Source organism: Protopterus annectens, chromosome 7.part0 (genome assembly GCF_019279795.1).
Source record: "Protopterus annectens isolate FY-2018-M chromosome 7.part0, PAN1.0, whole genome shotgun sequence".
NCBI lineage: Eukaryota > Metazoa > Chordata > Ceratodontiformes > Protopteridae > Protopterus > Protopterus annectens.
Genome location: NC_056739.1, coordinates 1,405,251,968 through 1,405,267,154, shown reverse-complemented (window position 1 = coordinate 1,405,267,154; position 15,187 = coordinate 1,405,251,968). Strand labels below are relative to the sequence as shown.

At 38.1% G+C, this 15,187-nt stretch overlaps 1 protein-coding gene across 1 annotated transcript in view; it reads left to right on the top strand.

The window, feature by feature from the left end:
- The window catches only part of DOCK3 (dedicator of cytokinesis 3), a 4,843,230-nt gene that overhangs the window by 1,026,810 nt on the left and 3,801,233 nt on the right, over nt 1-15,187 (top strand). The window contains exon 2 of the mRNA XM_044077993.1: nt 4,864-4,947. Within this exon, the coding sequence (XP_043933928.1) occupies nt 4,864-4,947 (84 nt within the window). The remainder of the gene's footprint in view (nt 1-4,863; nt 4,948-15,187) is intronic.

The following is a 15,187-nucleotide window of genomic DNA, read 5'->3' as shown; positions in this document are numbered from 1 at the left end:
AAAGAATGTTCTTTGTTACAAAGTACACTAATTTTTCTATAATTAGTAATAAAATAATTCTGGAGTACTGGAATTTTATTAAGAAAGATGTTGCATCATTAAAAGACATAAAATTGATGATATCATACAAAAAAGGTAAAAGTATACAGGATTTTTTAGTACATAGCATTTATAAAAAGCCCTGTATTAGTGGACTAAATACTGTGCAAAATCTGGGAACATTCCCTTGTGGAAAATGTTCCATTTGTAAACATGTAGTGAATGAGGTAGATAAAATAAATGGAAAAACCTTTACTATAAGAGCTAAATATACGTGTATGAGTAGGGGTGTTATTTATGTTATATTTTGTGATTGTAATAAATATTATATTGGGGAAACAAAAAGAATGTTAGCGGACAGGATTAAAGAGCATATTAGAGATGTAAAAAATAATAAAATTACTAGTCCCATTGCTGAGCACTTTAACTCTGTACATCATGGAAATATTGAACATATAAAAGTTTCTATTTTGGAACATGTTCCACTTTATTATAATGATTTAGATGGGCAAAAAAATATATTAAGACAAAAGGAATCTATTTTGATTATGAAATTTGGAACTTTGCAACCATATGGAATGAATAGAGAATGTAACTGGCAATGTCTTGTCTAAGACTATGACTTTAAATATATTTAGTATATGTAATTTGACTGTTTGATTACATAATTGATTAATTATTTGTCTTTTGTATATATTGCAAGTGTTTTATGAGTTTTACTGTTTTACTCTGTAAAGGCTGTTGGCCGAGGCGCTAGAGAAAGGATCTGTTCAACGGAATAAATTTTATTTGGAAGGTAGAGCTGGGACTCACTGTTGGTCTTTGTTGTTTATATACATATTTTGCTTCTTGTTGTTCAACTATAGATTGTATGAGTCCAGCCATAGCATCATCCCTGGTTTGCTTTGTCTCATGGAGCCTTTGGCAATCATATATATAATTGTGCTATCATTTCTTAGTTGCAAGCAGGCCTACACAAGTGTATGACAGTGTGTTATACAGAATAGGACAGATATGAGGGGGATGTAATGGCATTCCTGTTGCAGTAGGTTGCCATCTCTTGGATACAGTTGTAGGTGTACAGACTAATAACGTACAAACTCTGTAGATGCAGGTGTGTGTTGCACACAAGTATAGTGCTGAACATTAGCGTTACCATAATTAAATTACTATTATAGACGTTTGCTCACAGGGTAGTATTCACAAGGATATGATGCTGCTGATGCAGTACCTTTTATCACAGTACTGTACACCAATATGTACCTTGTCAGTCTCTGTCTTATGGGAATCCTGCTTTTGTGCTGTCAAGTAGTACTTTAATCTGCTCAGACAAGACTGCAGCCCTGATTCCTAATAAATCGTACACACACAGTCTCTCTCACACACACACACACACACACACACACACACACACACACACACACACACACACACACACACACACACACACACATATACACACAAGGTTACCTCTGTCCTGCTGTTGTCTGTGAACTGATATGAAGCATATAACTGACGGAAGGAATTGACCAGTTCATTTGCTTGTCACTGAAATGCTACAGATACCTGCTTCCATAGGCAGGTTGTGTGTATACATATGTTGCAGTATATCATTGCACTAAGGTGAGATAATCATGATTCAATGTCCTGTGTGGGGCCTAATTCTCAAGTTATCATTCTGAATTACTGAAGATTCATGACAATGGCTGCAGATGCTATTTCCACATGGAGAAGACCTGCCTAGAGTTTTTCAGAGAGCACTTTTATGCTTTTTCTCTGACACAACCAGTTTGGGAGCAGCTTTTGTGACCTTAGGCATATGACTTGGCAGGCCAGATGTTCAAGATGACCAGCAGGAATATCAGGCACTGATGCAATGATCTGTATCATAACCTCTCTTAAGATCTATGGGTATGGGAAGCAGGGTTAAGACAGAGGTACACTGAACTGTGTGGCTACTGTTTGCCATTTTTGCTGTGTCATACTGCAAACAGTGCTCAAAAACCAAGTAAAAAATAACTAGAAAACCAAGCTCAACCACAAAGGAAAGGAACAGCCGTAACTCAAGTAAAAAAGATAAAATTAGCACTTTTGTTCTGTGTAATGTCATTAAAGAGAACAAAAGTGTTAATTTCATCTTTCCTTTTTACTTGAGTGAGTTATGGCTGTTCTTTCCCTTTGTTGAATACTGCAAACAGTAGCTTTTATTTCTGTCTTTCACAGCTATCTTCCCAATATAATTTATTTCCACTGACAGATCTCAGGATGTACCAGGCCTGTTGCTGTGAGTGACTGCCACTGTATGTTCTGTTGTGGTACTGTGTTATTTTGTGTGGTAGGGCACATGATTTAGCCCCTGATAAGGTGTAGCCAGCATTTCATGTTTCTGCTTTGCTGCACATACCTGTGATAATGCGGCTGCTCCCGCTCCACTCTACTTACACTTGGTAATGTAGGTTGCTGCACTAGCTGTGGGCACCTTGTCTTGGTTCTTCTTAACTGCAAATCAGATGGCAGTGTAGTATCTGTCTGGTGCTGTATCTTCTATCTCATGCTTATGCTTGCTTGGATGTATATGTGGGTCTGTAGCTTTGCGCTGTAATCCACAAGTCAGTCACACCTGTATGTCATATGTGGTGGCTTGCATATCCCTTTTGTCTTTACCCAAGGCCTGATTAAGAGAAGAAGACTGCCAAGTGCAGAAGGAACTAGTAGAAACTAGCAGCACAGCTGGGTTAGTGGCATCACATTTGTGCATCTGTACTGTATATTGTGTGCAGCTATAGCTCCGCTTCACTAATAACACTTTTCTCATAGTGTCTGCCTTCAACAGGTCACAGTGGTCCTCCATCAGAGCCACCAACAGCATCTCCTGCTAAAGCTGCAGCTGTAATAAAGATACAAAGTGGGAGTGGCTTGCAGGGAGATGGTCTCACCTTTTTCCACCCATTCCCACCCATCCAGATAGTTAGCCCATGACAGTCACCTGCCCTTTCTTGAATGTGTGGTGGAGGTGGTGATTGACTGGGTGATGGCACACTGTGTTGTCAATGACCAGCTGTATTGCAGCAGGTATCAGACTCATTAAACCAGCTGACTGATGCCATCAAACTACCAGAAGAGAGAATGTTCCCCATCACTTTTCAGCTGAACCAAGAAACTGTGTCTCTGTGTTCCCAGGAGTGTCCCTCTAGTGTCCCTCTGGACCTTTTAACAGTTGGCATGCAGTCTGTTCCTTGCCATTAATTTAATCTGTCTGTCTCTTTCTGTGTATCTATGTTCCCCATCTTGTGTATGCATATACAGCCTTGTTCATTTGTACTATTCCATGTGAATACCTTTACCCCTGCTGACCATGCTTCCCCTCTATTCCTCCCCCTTCATGACTTTCACCTCCTTATTCCATTCTTTCTCTATATTCATAAAATGGAGGCCTTTCACTAAAAAAGTGTTGACACTTCCTCCAAGCCTGCTTCACCTTACCATGCTCCTGCTGTGTTTCTCTCCTTGCTGTGCCTCTTTTCCTAGCACCCTTCTTTCCACCTCTTTTTTGAAATCAATAAAATGTCCATCTTGTTGGTCACATATCTTTGAAACATGTGGCAGCTGCTTGCCACTGTCAGTGGCTGTTCATGCTACCTTCTGTAGCCCTTTCTTTGTCCTTATCAGTTTTGCCACTGGAACTGCAATGTTGTTCCCTTACCCTTCTTCATATCCTCTCAGTCTTGCTCCTTACGGTGAAGTTTTTGCCTACTCACATAATATGTCCCTGTTTAATTATTCATGTCTATTTTGCACTGCAGAGAATATTGCATATTGCATATCAGATGTTTTGGAAATACAGATTTGTAACAGTCACTGAAGCATATGCAAATTATATGGGAGAATACTGTAAAATCATTAGAGGAGACTGAAAAAGTTAGAATAAATGTGCAAACAATTTTGAAAAGTTGTACTTAAGTTAGTTATGCATGAGGTGACAGTGCATTTGCAGGCATTGGCTGAAGTAGTAAAACACAAGAAAATATACTATTGAATACTTGGAAAATAAATGGATGCTGGAGAAAGTACTAACATTTAGGGATTTAAAATATTTAGATCAAGATGGAGTGATGGATTGGACACTCTAAATTGGCCCTAGGTGTGAGTGCGTGTGTGTGCCTTCTGTGGAAGGTTGGGCGCTGGGCTGGCAACTCGACACTGTAAAACTCCACTGCCAATCATGAGCGGACAGGTGATTCGCTGTGGCAACCCCTAACCGGGAAAAGCCGAAAGAAGAAGAAGATCAAGATGGAATGATACCAAATAGGGGAAATACATTTAAAAAAATCACATATTGAAAAAAAATCATGTAAACTATTAGATGAAGCCTCACTAGGATTTTCATAGAGATCGTATTAAAGACAGTGTGTTTACTAGGAGAGTTAACTCTATTCTTTTAAATCTTGTACAGGAAATGGACTGCATCAGATACTCAACACTGTCTGTCTTTAAGTCTCTCTCCTGCTTTTCTCTTTGACCAAATGTCCAACCTTTATCCAGAAACAAAAACAATGCAAACTTCAATATGAAATGGGACTTTAGTTACTTATTGGATAAGCAGCAGAAAATGTCACCATTGGTGCATATATTGGCTTTTCTGTTTCCTTGTTATACACGATACGAAAGGATTTCCTATTTATGTAATGGAAAGGAAACTAAAGAAGTAGGTAATAGTATATCATGTTTGGTAAAATATTTCTTTCCTTAACAGAATGACCAAAACTTAAATGAAATGGCTGTTCCGACATGCTTGCTAAGATATTGTTTTCTCATGCTTTCTAGTGATCTGCAGTTTTCGAGGATCAGTTCCTCAAGGCCTGGTGCTGGAGCTTGGAGAGTCTGTCCAGATCATAGAAAAGTTTGAAGGTCAGTGCAATACTTTAAGTTATGATAAATTGTCATATTCATTATGTCAACTAACATAATGGAGTATTAACAAGAATACTCATTTGCATTATTTTGTACTTTAATCCTAAATAATGCCTTTATTTCATTGTGTGGAGCATGTATACATACAGATTTAAAAGTACTGCTAGATGAAAACAGTTGCACTATTCTGTTAATTTCCATGCTTCTTGTAACCTACCTGGCAAACTGCGAATCATGGGATGCAAGTGGGGGACGAGTGTATGAAAAATCTGCTGTGGAAGAACTATCAAAATCCACCTCCTCAAACTTTATTAAATCCAGTTCTGCCAGTTTGAATCCAACAAAGTTCTAACTGAGCAAAAATTTGCTCACTGTTATGTGGTAGGGATTTTGTTTTGAGCATTATTTTCTTTCCAAACTAATAATAAAACAGAATTTTCTGAGATATCACTGCTGATAGTTTTGAACTTGCATTACCTGATTCCATTGGCACTAGACAGCATTTGCGGCTTTGAATTAAATGTATAGCATTATTGCAAAACAGTAGGTACAGCACTAAGAATGCTGTGCAATTTGTAGGGGCCACTGTTGTTTTAAGGAGTTTTAAATGTAGCATGTGCTATTAAAAAACCCCAACACATATGTGATTAGCTGGATATTAGTCTAAAGCGGCATGCTGTACACGTGGGTCATGTTTGCAGTCAACATCAGGCTAGGCTTATAATTGCCCCAGGGCAGATAGCCTAGTATGAACCTATGAACCTATAAAAAGGGCACAGTATACTCAAATCAAGGGGTGGCGTAAGCCATACAGAATTGGGCTAGGCTTATAATTGCCCCAGGGCAGATAGCCTATTATGAACCTATGAACCTATGAACCTATGAACCTATGACTTCAGGGAGCTCTGCCACAAGGTCTGACATCCATCCATCCCTTCTCCCCTGGCCAGGCTGGTATTACATTACTCCAGATACTTTCATGTAATTGGGATAAAAATAATGTCTACCTACACAGTCTTTAGCTCTTTCTTGATGCATTTGCTGAATGTACAATCACTGCTCAGAATACAGAGAGAGAGAGTGTATGAGTGTGTGTGTGTGTGTGTGTGTGTGTGTGTGTGTGTGTGTGTGTGTGTGTGTGTGTGTGTGTGTGTGTGTGTGTGTGTGTATTAAGTCTGTTGGGCTAAGCTTTGACTAAAGAGCAGTCCAGATATATGCCCCTTTGGGGACACTTCTATTTCATTTTTACCATCTGGTTCTTTCAGAGAGTAGTAGGGCTTGTCTGCCTCTGTTAAACTTTGTAGAGGTACTTGCATGTATCACATTCCTTATACAGATTTCGATGACTAGTGTGTTTATTATCTATGATTAGAGGACAGTATCAGTGATTGCAATATGTGCCAGGGATTCTGACCCAGTACATTTAGGGCTATATGTAATTTCCTCCTGATCTATCTGAACAAAACAAATGTAACAGCCATTTTATATAAGTCTGCATGTCTTCATCCCCTTAAAAAACAGAGAACGGGAAAGGCATACAGAAATGCCAAAAGAGACTAGGTAGTTAGACAGCTGCCTTCAGGATTTTAGATCCAAGGATGTCAACTCCGTGGAGGTGCTCAAACAGTCTCTCATATCTGCTACAGGTGCAGCCTCTAGTGATACACCTTTGGAGGACACCACATCACCATCTCCTGGCACAACCAGCATTGAACCTAGCAAACGTCAAAGAAGCTGACAGCTAATGCTGACCAGAAAGCTACTTGATTATTTCAGAAAGGAAGGGCAGTATACCTTTGGTGATAGGAGAGGAGGACATCTGTGCTGCTATGAAACAGGAACCCAGTAACAACTCCCCTAGGGTTTTCAATTCCCCTGTGGCCACTCATTATTATCTGAGGCCTATATCTGCCATTTGATGGGTTACCATTTCTTAATCTTCTCCTGCCTTGCTCCCACAGATCGGCTAAAGTGGCTCAGGTTTTCTTCCAATTCCTACAAAGCTTAAGGTCAGATGCAGCTCATCCTCTCTATCTGGGTCCCACCCAGGACACTATGACCTCCAACCTATACCCAGAGGACCTTCCTTGTACATAATAACATAGCACTTCCAATGACAAACACCTGAGGCCTCCACTTCCCAGAAGAATGTAGTAGTATGAGACTAGCTCACCAAAACAAGTAGCTGTTCCAGTGTTTTTTTATGCCCCGTCCTTGTAACCAGACTCTATCCCCCACTCTAAGAGGACTGATTTGTTTCTACAGTGTACAGGGTTTTCATAAGTCCCTGTATAAAAATCCCATTGCAAACCAAGGCACACTGTCCCCAGAATCTGCTAGAGGAGTCAAACTAGCTCTGGGATTCCAAATTCTCCCTAAGGACAATGAGAGCAGATAACTTATCAGTTTTGGAAAGAATCCATATGCCTCAGCAATCCTGGCATTTAGTCCTTTAAATTGTAAACCCCACATTTTCTAATATTAGGAACATGTTGGGAATTATAAGATGAACCCTAAATAGCTTACCTTCATAGAACATCTCAGATTTCTTTGCATCTGGGGAAGCATGCTCTGATGTATAGATATGATGATATAGATACAGCACTAAGGACTGCAGTGACAGGGTCACTGATTACAAGACATTCTTGACTGCCTTAGTCTATGCCTGAGGACATGAAGGTACAGCTTTTCAGTGCACTCCTTCACAAGGAACCACTCTTCAGACGCCAGGTGTATAATGTGTTCTACAAAGTGGTAGACAAAGGAGAGACCATGGAGTCACTGAGATCCATGATCCACCCTCTATTCCCCAAATGTAATAGGAATTACTGTTCTGAGCAAAGACTCATCTAACAGGGGCAGAACAAGCGCAAACAGGCTATAAGCAGAAAAGCTACTCAGGAGAAAAATGACAGCATGATGTGAGTGGGAAGTCGGGAGGCCTAGAGTCCTTTCCCCAGCTGGAAGTAGCTTTGACTACACTAGCATTATCCTCTTGCTCCAGTCTACCAAACCCCACCATGGCCTCCTGAAATCCACCTGCATGTACATATAAAATAACACCCAGAAAGATAGGAAGCAGGCTGGCCTCTTGCAATAAACAGTGTTTCTCCTTACCCACAGAGTAATGGGTTCATGGTATGATCTCCAGAGGCTACAAACTGCAGTTCTTGTCCAGGCCACAGAAGAAGGGAACCTCGTCAGTACCATAATGTCAAAAGAACCTAGGAAAGCTTAAGCTTATCCTGGTGGAAATATTAGTCCAAGGTGCCATACAAGAGGTTCTCTATAGACAGGAAGGAAAAGATTTATATTAAAGGCTGTTTATGCCATCAAGGAAGGATGGTCCCTACACACCTATTTTACATTTATAAAACCTAAATAAACACCTAAAAACCCGCAGTTCAAAATGCTGACCCGCCAAGCATTGCTCCCACTTTTAAGCCCTCAAGCTCTCTAGTTTTCATCTAATCTGTATAATTTTAAAAAAGATACAGGAAGTACCTGAGGTTCATGGCGCACCCTTATTTAACAAATGGCTACCCCACTGATAACACAATTCAAAATCGAGGGCATCCACCTTTATCCTTTTTTGGATGGCTGTCTAATCCATGCTCAGTGTCTAAAGTAGATGAAGAGGAACCTAGATTGCTATCATAACATGCCAAACCAGATTTAATTTCATTGTTATCCAGCAAAGTCTTATCGGTGCTTAGCTCAGCAGATGGTATTCCTAGAGGCAGTCCTCTACATAAATACCTGAAGAGTCTTTCTCCCATTAGAGAAGGTGCAGTTTTTGACAACCGTTTTCAAAAACATGGCAGTCTTACTGAAATGGACTGTCAGATAGAACCTGAAGATTCTAGGCCACATGGCATCAACCATCCTAATGGCTCCCCTATGCAGAGTGCTAATGAGGGAATTGCAATGGCTGTGGATTAACACCTGGGGCAAGTAATCAGAATCCCTAGAAACATTCATAGTAGTGCTACCTTAGGTAAAAGAAGTAATTAGATTGGTGGGTACAGTTGAATCAAAGAGATCATGGTATGCCTTTCAGAACCAGACTGTAACTATATATGTATTAGGCTACTTCAGGGTAGCTGCCCCCTGTGGACCCCCAGGTGCATGGCAAAAGTGTAGAATAACAGGTATGCTGTACCTTTAAGTAGCATTTCCAAGATCTGTGTGTGCATATATATAGCAAGCACGTGTTACTTTCAGTGCCATTTTGAAGGTTTAGCCAGAGTGTTAACATCTATGTGCATGATATCTAGTTTATTTCTAAGTTAACGTTACTTAGCTCCATTTATGATGTGTTTGTATATAATAAATTTGCTTGAACAAGAACCACGATGTTTGCCTGTTTCTTCCTGACCTGGTGAGCAACATGGTGTTAGAAGTGGGATTGCAAAGACTACTTTTCAGAGCCACAACGTGCACAGGTAACGATGAAGGCAAACTAAGTGAACTGAGAGTAAAAAAGGGCCAGAAGCAAGCTAAAGGTAAAGAAAATATGCACAGAAGATTTATTTATTAAAAGAGATAAAACAGAGCATTACAAAGGCACAAAACTTATTACTAAGCAAACGAATAGCACAGAAATATTTATTAAGCAAAATAGAAGTATAAAAAGCTCATTAATCAAGTAAAATGTTTGAAATTAGGTTATTTGATAAAACGAGTATCAGAAAAGTACATAAGGAGTTCTGAACTACCACAGAATTGAAAAACAAGCATGTTTAAAGTAAAATGAGCATGTTTAAAGTAAAACAAGCATGTCTAGAGTTAAAACAAACACAAGAAAGTATAATGGACATGAAAAGAGATTAAATGAACAAAACAAATATAATGACAGGGCAAAAAGGGCACAGTAAGAGATTAAATGAGCAAAATTAATATAACAAAAGGGGCAGAAAAGGGCACATTGAGCATAAATAAAGTAAGGTGACTGCATGTGTTTTGACAAATTAATGTGTTTTGTCATAAATTACTACTTTGCATTGATTGAAATCTTGAATAGCATAACTATTCAAAGTATCTCAAAGTGTGTAAAAGTACTTACAGTGTGTGTTTATTACTGTTCATTTATTTTGAAGATTTTGTTGTGTGAAAAGTACAACTATTCTGTGAAGTGCAGTCAAATACAGCCATTTTGAAATGTTTCTTGTGCATGGGTGTGTCTATTCGCAGAGTGCTGCCATTACAGAGTGTTTCTTGCACTGTACAGAGTATTTGGCAAAGTGCATTTTGGGAAATTTCAGTGTGCTGTGTACTGTTATTCGCAAAGTACAGTTATTTCAAAGTGTTTTTCACTGTGAGCTTCTTCTGCCCAGTTCATTCGCAAAGTATAATTACTCTGAAACAGTTTATTCGCAAATTGCGATTACTTAAAAAAATAGTTTATTCGTAAAGTACAGTTACTTCATAATGTTTTATTCCCACTGTGCAGTAATTCGAAAGGTTTCTTAAAATGATGATAAATGACTTTTTCAGCCAGATAATTTCAAGATAAACGGTTTGTACAGTAAAATAATTCAAGAGAAGTGACTTTTACAGTAAAGTGATGTCAGAGTATTATAGTGCCCAGGAGACTTAAATGGAGCTAAGTAACGTTAACTTAGAAATAAACTAGATATCATGCACATAGATGTTAACACTCTGGCTGCACCTTCAAAATGGCACTGAAAGTAACACGTGCTTGCTATTTATATGCACACACAGATCTTGGAAATGCTACTTAAAGGTACAGCATACCTGTTATTCTACACATCATAAAATTCAGCTATACAGAGGCTTATTGTGCTATTTCAAGTACTGGCATAAATTTCAAGCACATGTATATGTGTATGTATAAGTGTGTGTGTTCGTGTATATTTACAAAAGTCTTCACTAAGATATGTTAATATGGCAGACATTTTGCAAGCCACAACCACCTGTATTTGATAAGAATATTGCAGAGAATTGGAAAATACTTGAGCAACAGTATGATATATTTGTACAAGCAGCTTATTCTGATAAAGATGTGCATGCCAGGGCATTCATTTTGCTAAACCTAGCAGGGTCAGAGGCCATTGAAAGGGAGTATTCATTTGTCTATGCACCAGCAGTGTACGAAGGTGAGGGAGAAACTTGTATTGTTGTACAGGCTGAATCAAGGGAAGACCCCAAGTGTTTGAAGTGCAAATTCCAAGAAATGCATAACCCCCAGACTAATGTTACATTAGAGAGGCATTTGTTTTACATGAGATACTGAAGCAAGGGGAAACTTTCGCAACTTATATTACTGACCTAAGAAACAAAGCTAAAATGTGAAAGTTTGGTGATTTTAAAATATGAGTTAATAAAGAACAGACTCATGTGTGGTATTAATAATGTTGCTGTGAGAAAGATTTTGCTTCATGACAGTGATTTCATGCTGAGCAAAGCCATTGAGATTTGTCAGATCCATAAAGTTACAGAAAGGCATGCAAGTATGCTTGCTAGTGATAAGAGCATGGTTTCAACAGGCTGCAGAGCTAATATAGACAGCATCCAACATGTGACAGGCAAAAGCAGGTGTAAGCACATAGCAGCAGCAGCCCCCCCGGGACTTCCGGTTAAAACCTGCAGTCTTCTAGCAAATTCCAAGACCAGTTCAGTTAAAGGAGTATGCTCAGTGCAGAACCAAGGTTATCCTGTGCAGAACAGACGATGTTCAGTACAGTATAAGGGTGAATCAGCAAAACCGAAATCAAGCTTTATTGTTAACTGTCGCAATTGTGGTGCCAACCATGAGTCCAGAAGACAAAAGTGCATAGCATTTGGTCAGCAATGCCACAAATGTAAGAAATGGAACCATTTTCAAACATTTTGTAAATCAAGTAGACCTCACACAGTTACATAGAAGGGTCACTCAAAAAAGCAAGCTGATCAAGTAAACCTGCAACAATCCACTTTCTATGTAGATGGTGTGTCAGTGATTGGTGAAAAGATTGATGCAGTAGATCTGTTGGCAAGAAATGAAGTGTTTTGTACTGTTCAGATCAATGGTAAATGCACTGAGCTGAAAGTAGACACTGGTTCATAGTGTAATGTTATGTCTGTGGATACTTTTGCAAAGGTCAGAACTGGTAAACAACTAAATGTGACTAGTTGTGCAAAATGTGTTGCTTATGGAGGTGAAGACATTCAAACTGAAGGCTCAGTAGTGCTTTTGTGTTATGTGGCCAAGAACTGTTATAGCCTATTATTCTATGTAGTTCGAAGACCTGTGCAGTCATTATTGGGTCTCAGGGACAGTTTAAGATTGAATCTGCTTTCTTTTACCAAAGAAGTTCATCAAATAAGCATGTTTCCCAGTTCCAGCTTCAAGAACACTATTTTTTCAAAGTATTCTGATGTTTTTGATGACAAGTTGGGCAAACCTCCAGTGGTATATTCTATGAAACTAGATCCAGAGATCAGTCCATTGGTCCCATAGCTATGCAGCAGAAAGTCAAAGCTCAGTTGGATAAAATGGTGCAATAAGGTGTAATTCGTCCAGTTACAGAACCTACCGAATTGGGTGTCATCCATGGTAGTGGCTCATAAAAAAGACTCAGATGAAATCAGAATATTCATTGACCCAAGAGATTTGAACAAAGCACTGAAGGGACCGCATCATCCTATGTGTACAGTTGAAGAAGTTGCAGCTCTGACACTGAATGCCACTGTTTTTTTTGTCTTGGATGCAAAGAGTCCATTTTGGCAAGTGATGCTTGATCACAAACCATTAATTCTGGATTTGACATAGCATTGTATGTCAGGCATAGATCGTCTCGAAGTAGGAATAAATTCTTCAAGTGAAGTCTTTCAGGGTGCAATGGAGCAAATTTTTTCGGGTTATCCTTGTGCCATAATAGTAGATGATTTATTGGTCAGAGGCAATGGTGAGGTAGAGTATGATGGAAATCTTGAGAGTTCTAGACAGAGCATGTCAAGTGAAATTAAAGCTCAATCCTCTGAAGTGCAGATTCAGACTACCAGAAGTTATATATGTAGGTCATTTTTTACAAGTCTTGGCCTGAGATCAGACCCGTCCAAACAAGCTGCAATTCTTGAAATGTCAGTACTGAATAACGTGCAAGCTCTGCAAAGTTTTCTTGGTATGGTTAACTATTTAGCCAAGTTCATACCAGACTACAGTGAACTGACAGTGTCTTTGAGAGAGCTCACATGCAAAAATGTTACATGGTCATGGCTAAAACAGTACCAGAATGCATTTGAAGTTCTTAAGTAGAAAATTGCTATCCAACCAATTTTAAAGTACTATGATGTCAACAAACCAGTAACTCTTTCCTGCAATGCTTCAAAATTTGATTTAGGTGCAGTTATTCTTCTAGAAGGCAGGCCAGTAGCCTATGCATCTAGAACACTTACCAGACTGAGAAGCAGTATGCTCAAATTGAGAAAGAACTTTTGGCAATAGTGTTTGCATGTTCCAAAGTTTCATGATGATATCTATGGTTGAGATATCCAGATTGAAATCAACCTTTGGTTACTATTTTAAAAAAGCCTATGCATTCAGCTCTAGTGAAATTACAAAGAATGATGCTTAAATTGCAAAAGTACAACTTCAAAATGGTTTATATGAAAGGCAGACTTCTTTATCTGGCTGATACCTTATCCAGATTGCCCAGAAATACAGTAGAACATCTTGACGCAGAGAATTTTGACTTTAATGTCATGGAAGTGCATAATTTTTCTACCATAAGACTTGATAAGCTATGAGATCATACAATGACTGATCCAGCAGAACAAAATGACATCACATGAAAATGACCATAATGTATGCACATATTACTAATTAGTTAAATAGTTAATTCCTTAATTACACCAAAATTAAAGGTATAAAACCATAAAAGAAACTTGATACCATGTGAAACAACCAATCATTATATGTAATAACAACATAATAAAATCATGTACAGACATAGTATGCTTAAAGATTTAATAGATATCAGTAACCACCTTTAGAATCTCAAATTTGAATGATGAAAAATTATAAATGTCATGCAATATGCCAAGATTTCTACCAACTTTGTTAACTAAGGGTGGTTGAAAAAATATTCCAATTATTAATTATTATATTTCTAATTTGGCATGATACATTCAATCTCAAATACTACATGGAAAACAAAATTCAGAATCATACACATTCTAGTCTAGGAACTAATATGTGTGGAAGATGTAGTCAGTGTAGTTATATTAGTCGGTCTGCAGATATTTATTTACCTAATGGTATGAGAAGTTATGTTAGATTTATATCTTGGCATATTGCGTGACATTTATGGCATACTATGTGGGCAAAACAGAACGTGCCCTACGCAATAGAATATACGAACATACGAATGACATTAAAAATAAAAAAGATACAAACACATTATATAAGCATTCCACTCTATGTACCAATTTTTCATCATTCAAATTTGAGATTCTAGAGGTGGTTACTGTGGCCCCCAGGGGAGGGGATTGGAAAAATGTATTGTATAAGAAAGAATCACAATGGCAATTTACGCTAGCTGCCAACACCCCCCTCAGGATTAAATGATGCCATATCTATTAAATCTTTATTGAATGATAGGTCTAACAGACTATGAACTGCATTTTTAACATATAAATTTTCTTTTTATATCTGTATTTTTATAAGTAAGCATACTATGTCTGTACATGATTTTATTATGTTGTTATTATATATAATGCTCGGTTGTTTCACATGGTATCAAGTTTCGTTTATGGTTTTATACCTTTAATTTTGGTGTAATTAAGGAATTAACTATTTAACTAATTAGTAATATGTGTATAAATTATGGTCATTTTCAGGTGATGTCATTTTGTTCTGAAGAAGTCTCCGTTGTGAAATGTGCTTGGCTATTGTTTTATGAATAAATATCCTTGTCTATAGCAGTCGCACCTGTTTTTTATTTTTATTTTGGATTTATTTGTGGCCAGCGGCATTTTTTATTGTTTTATCTTGGATATCTTTGTTGATGGAAGATGACATTATTTTCAAAGGTCCTAAAATTGTTGTTCCTGCTTCCTTACAATAAGAGTATATCCAGATTTTGCATAATGGTCACCCAGGTTCCAAATCTACTAAGAGAAGGGGGAGATGACTTGTGTTTTGGACTTCTGTAGCAAAAGACATTGATAGAATACTTTCTTCCTGTTCAGTATGTAATAGTACTACTTTGGAAAAAGAACCACATCAGCTAAG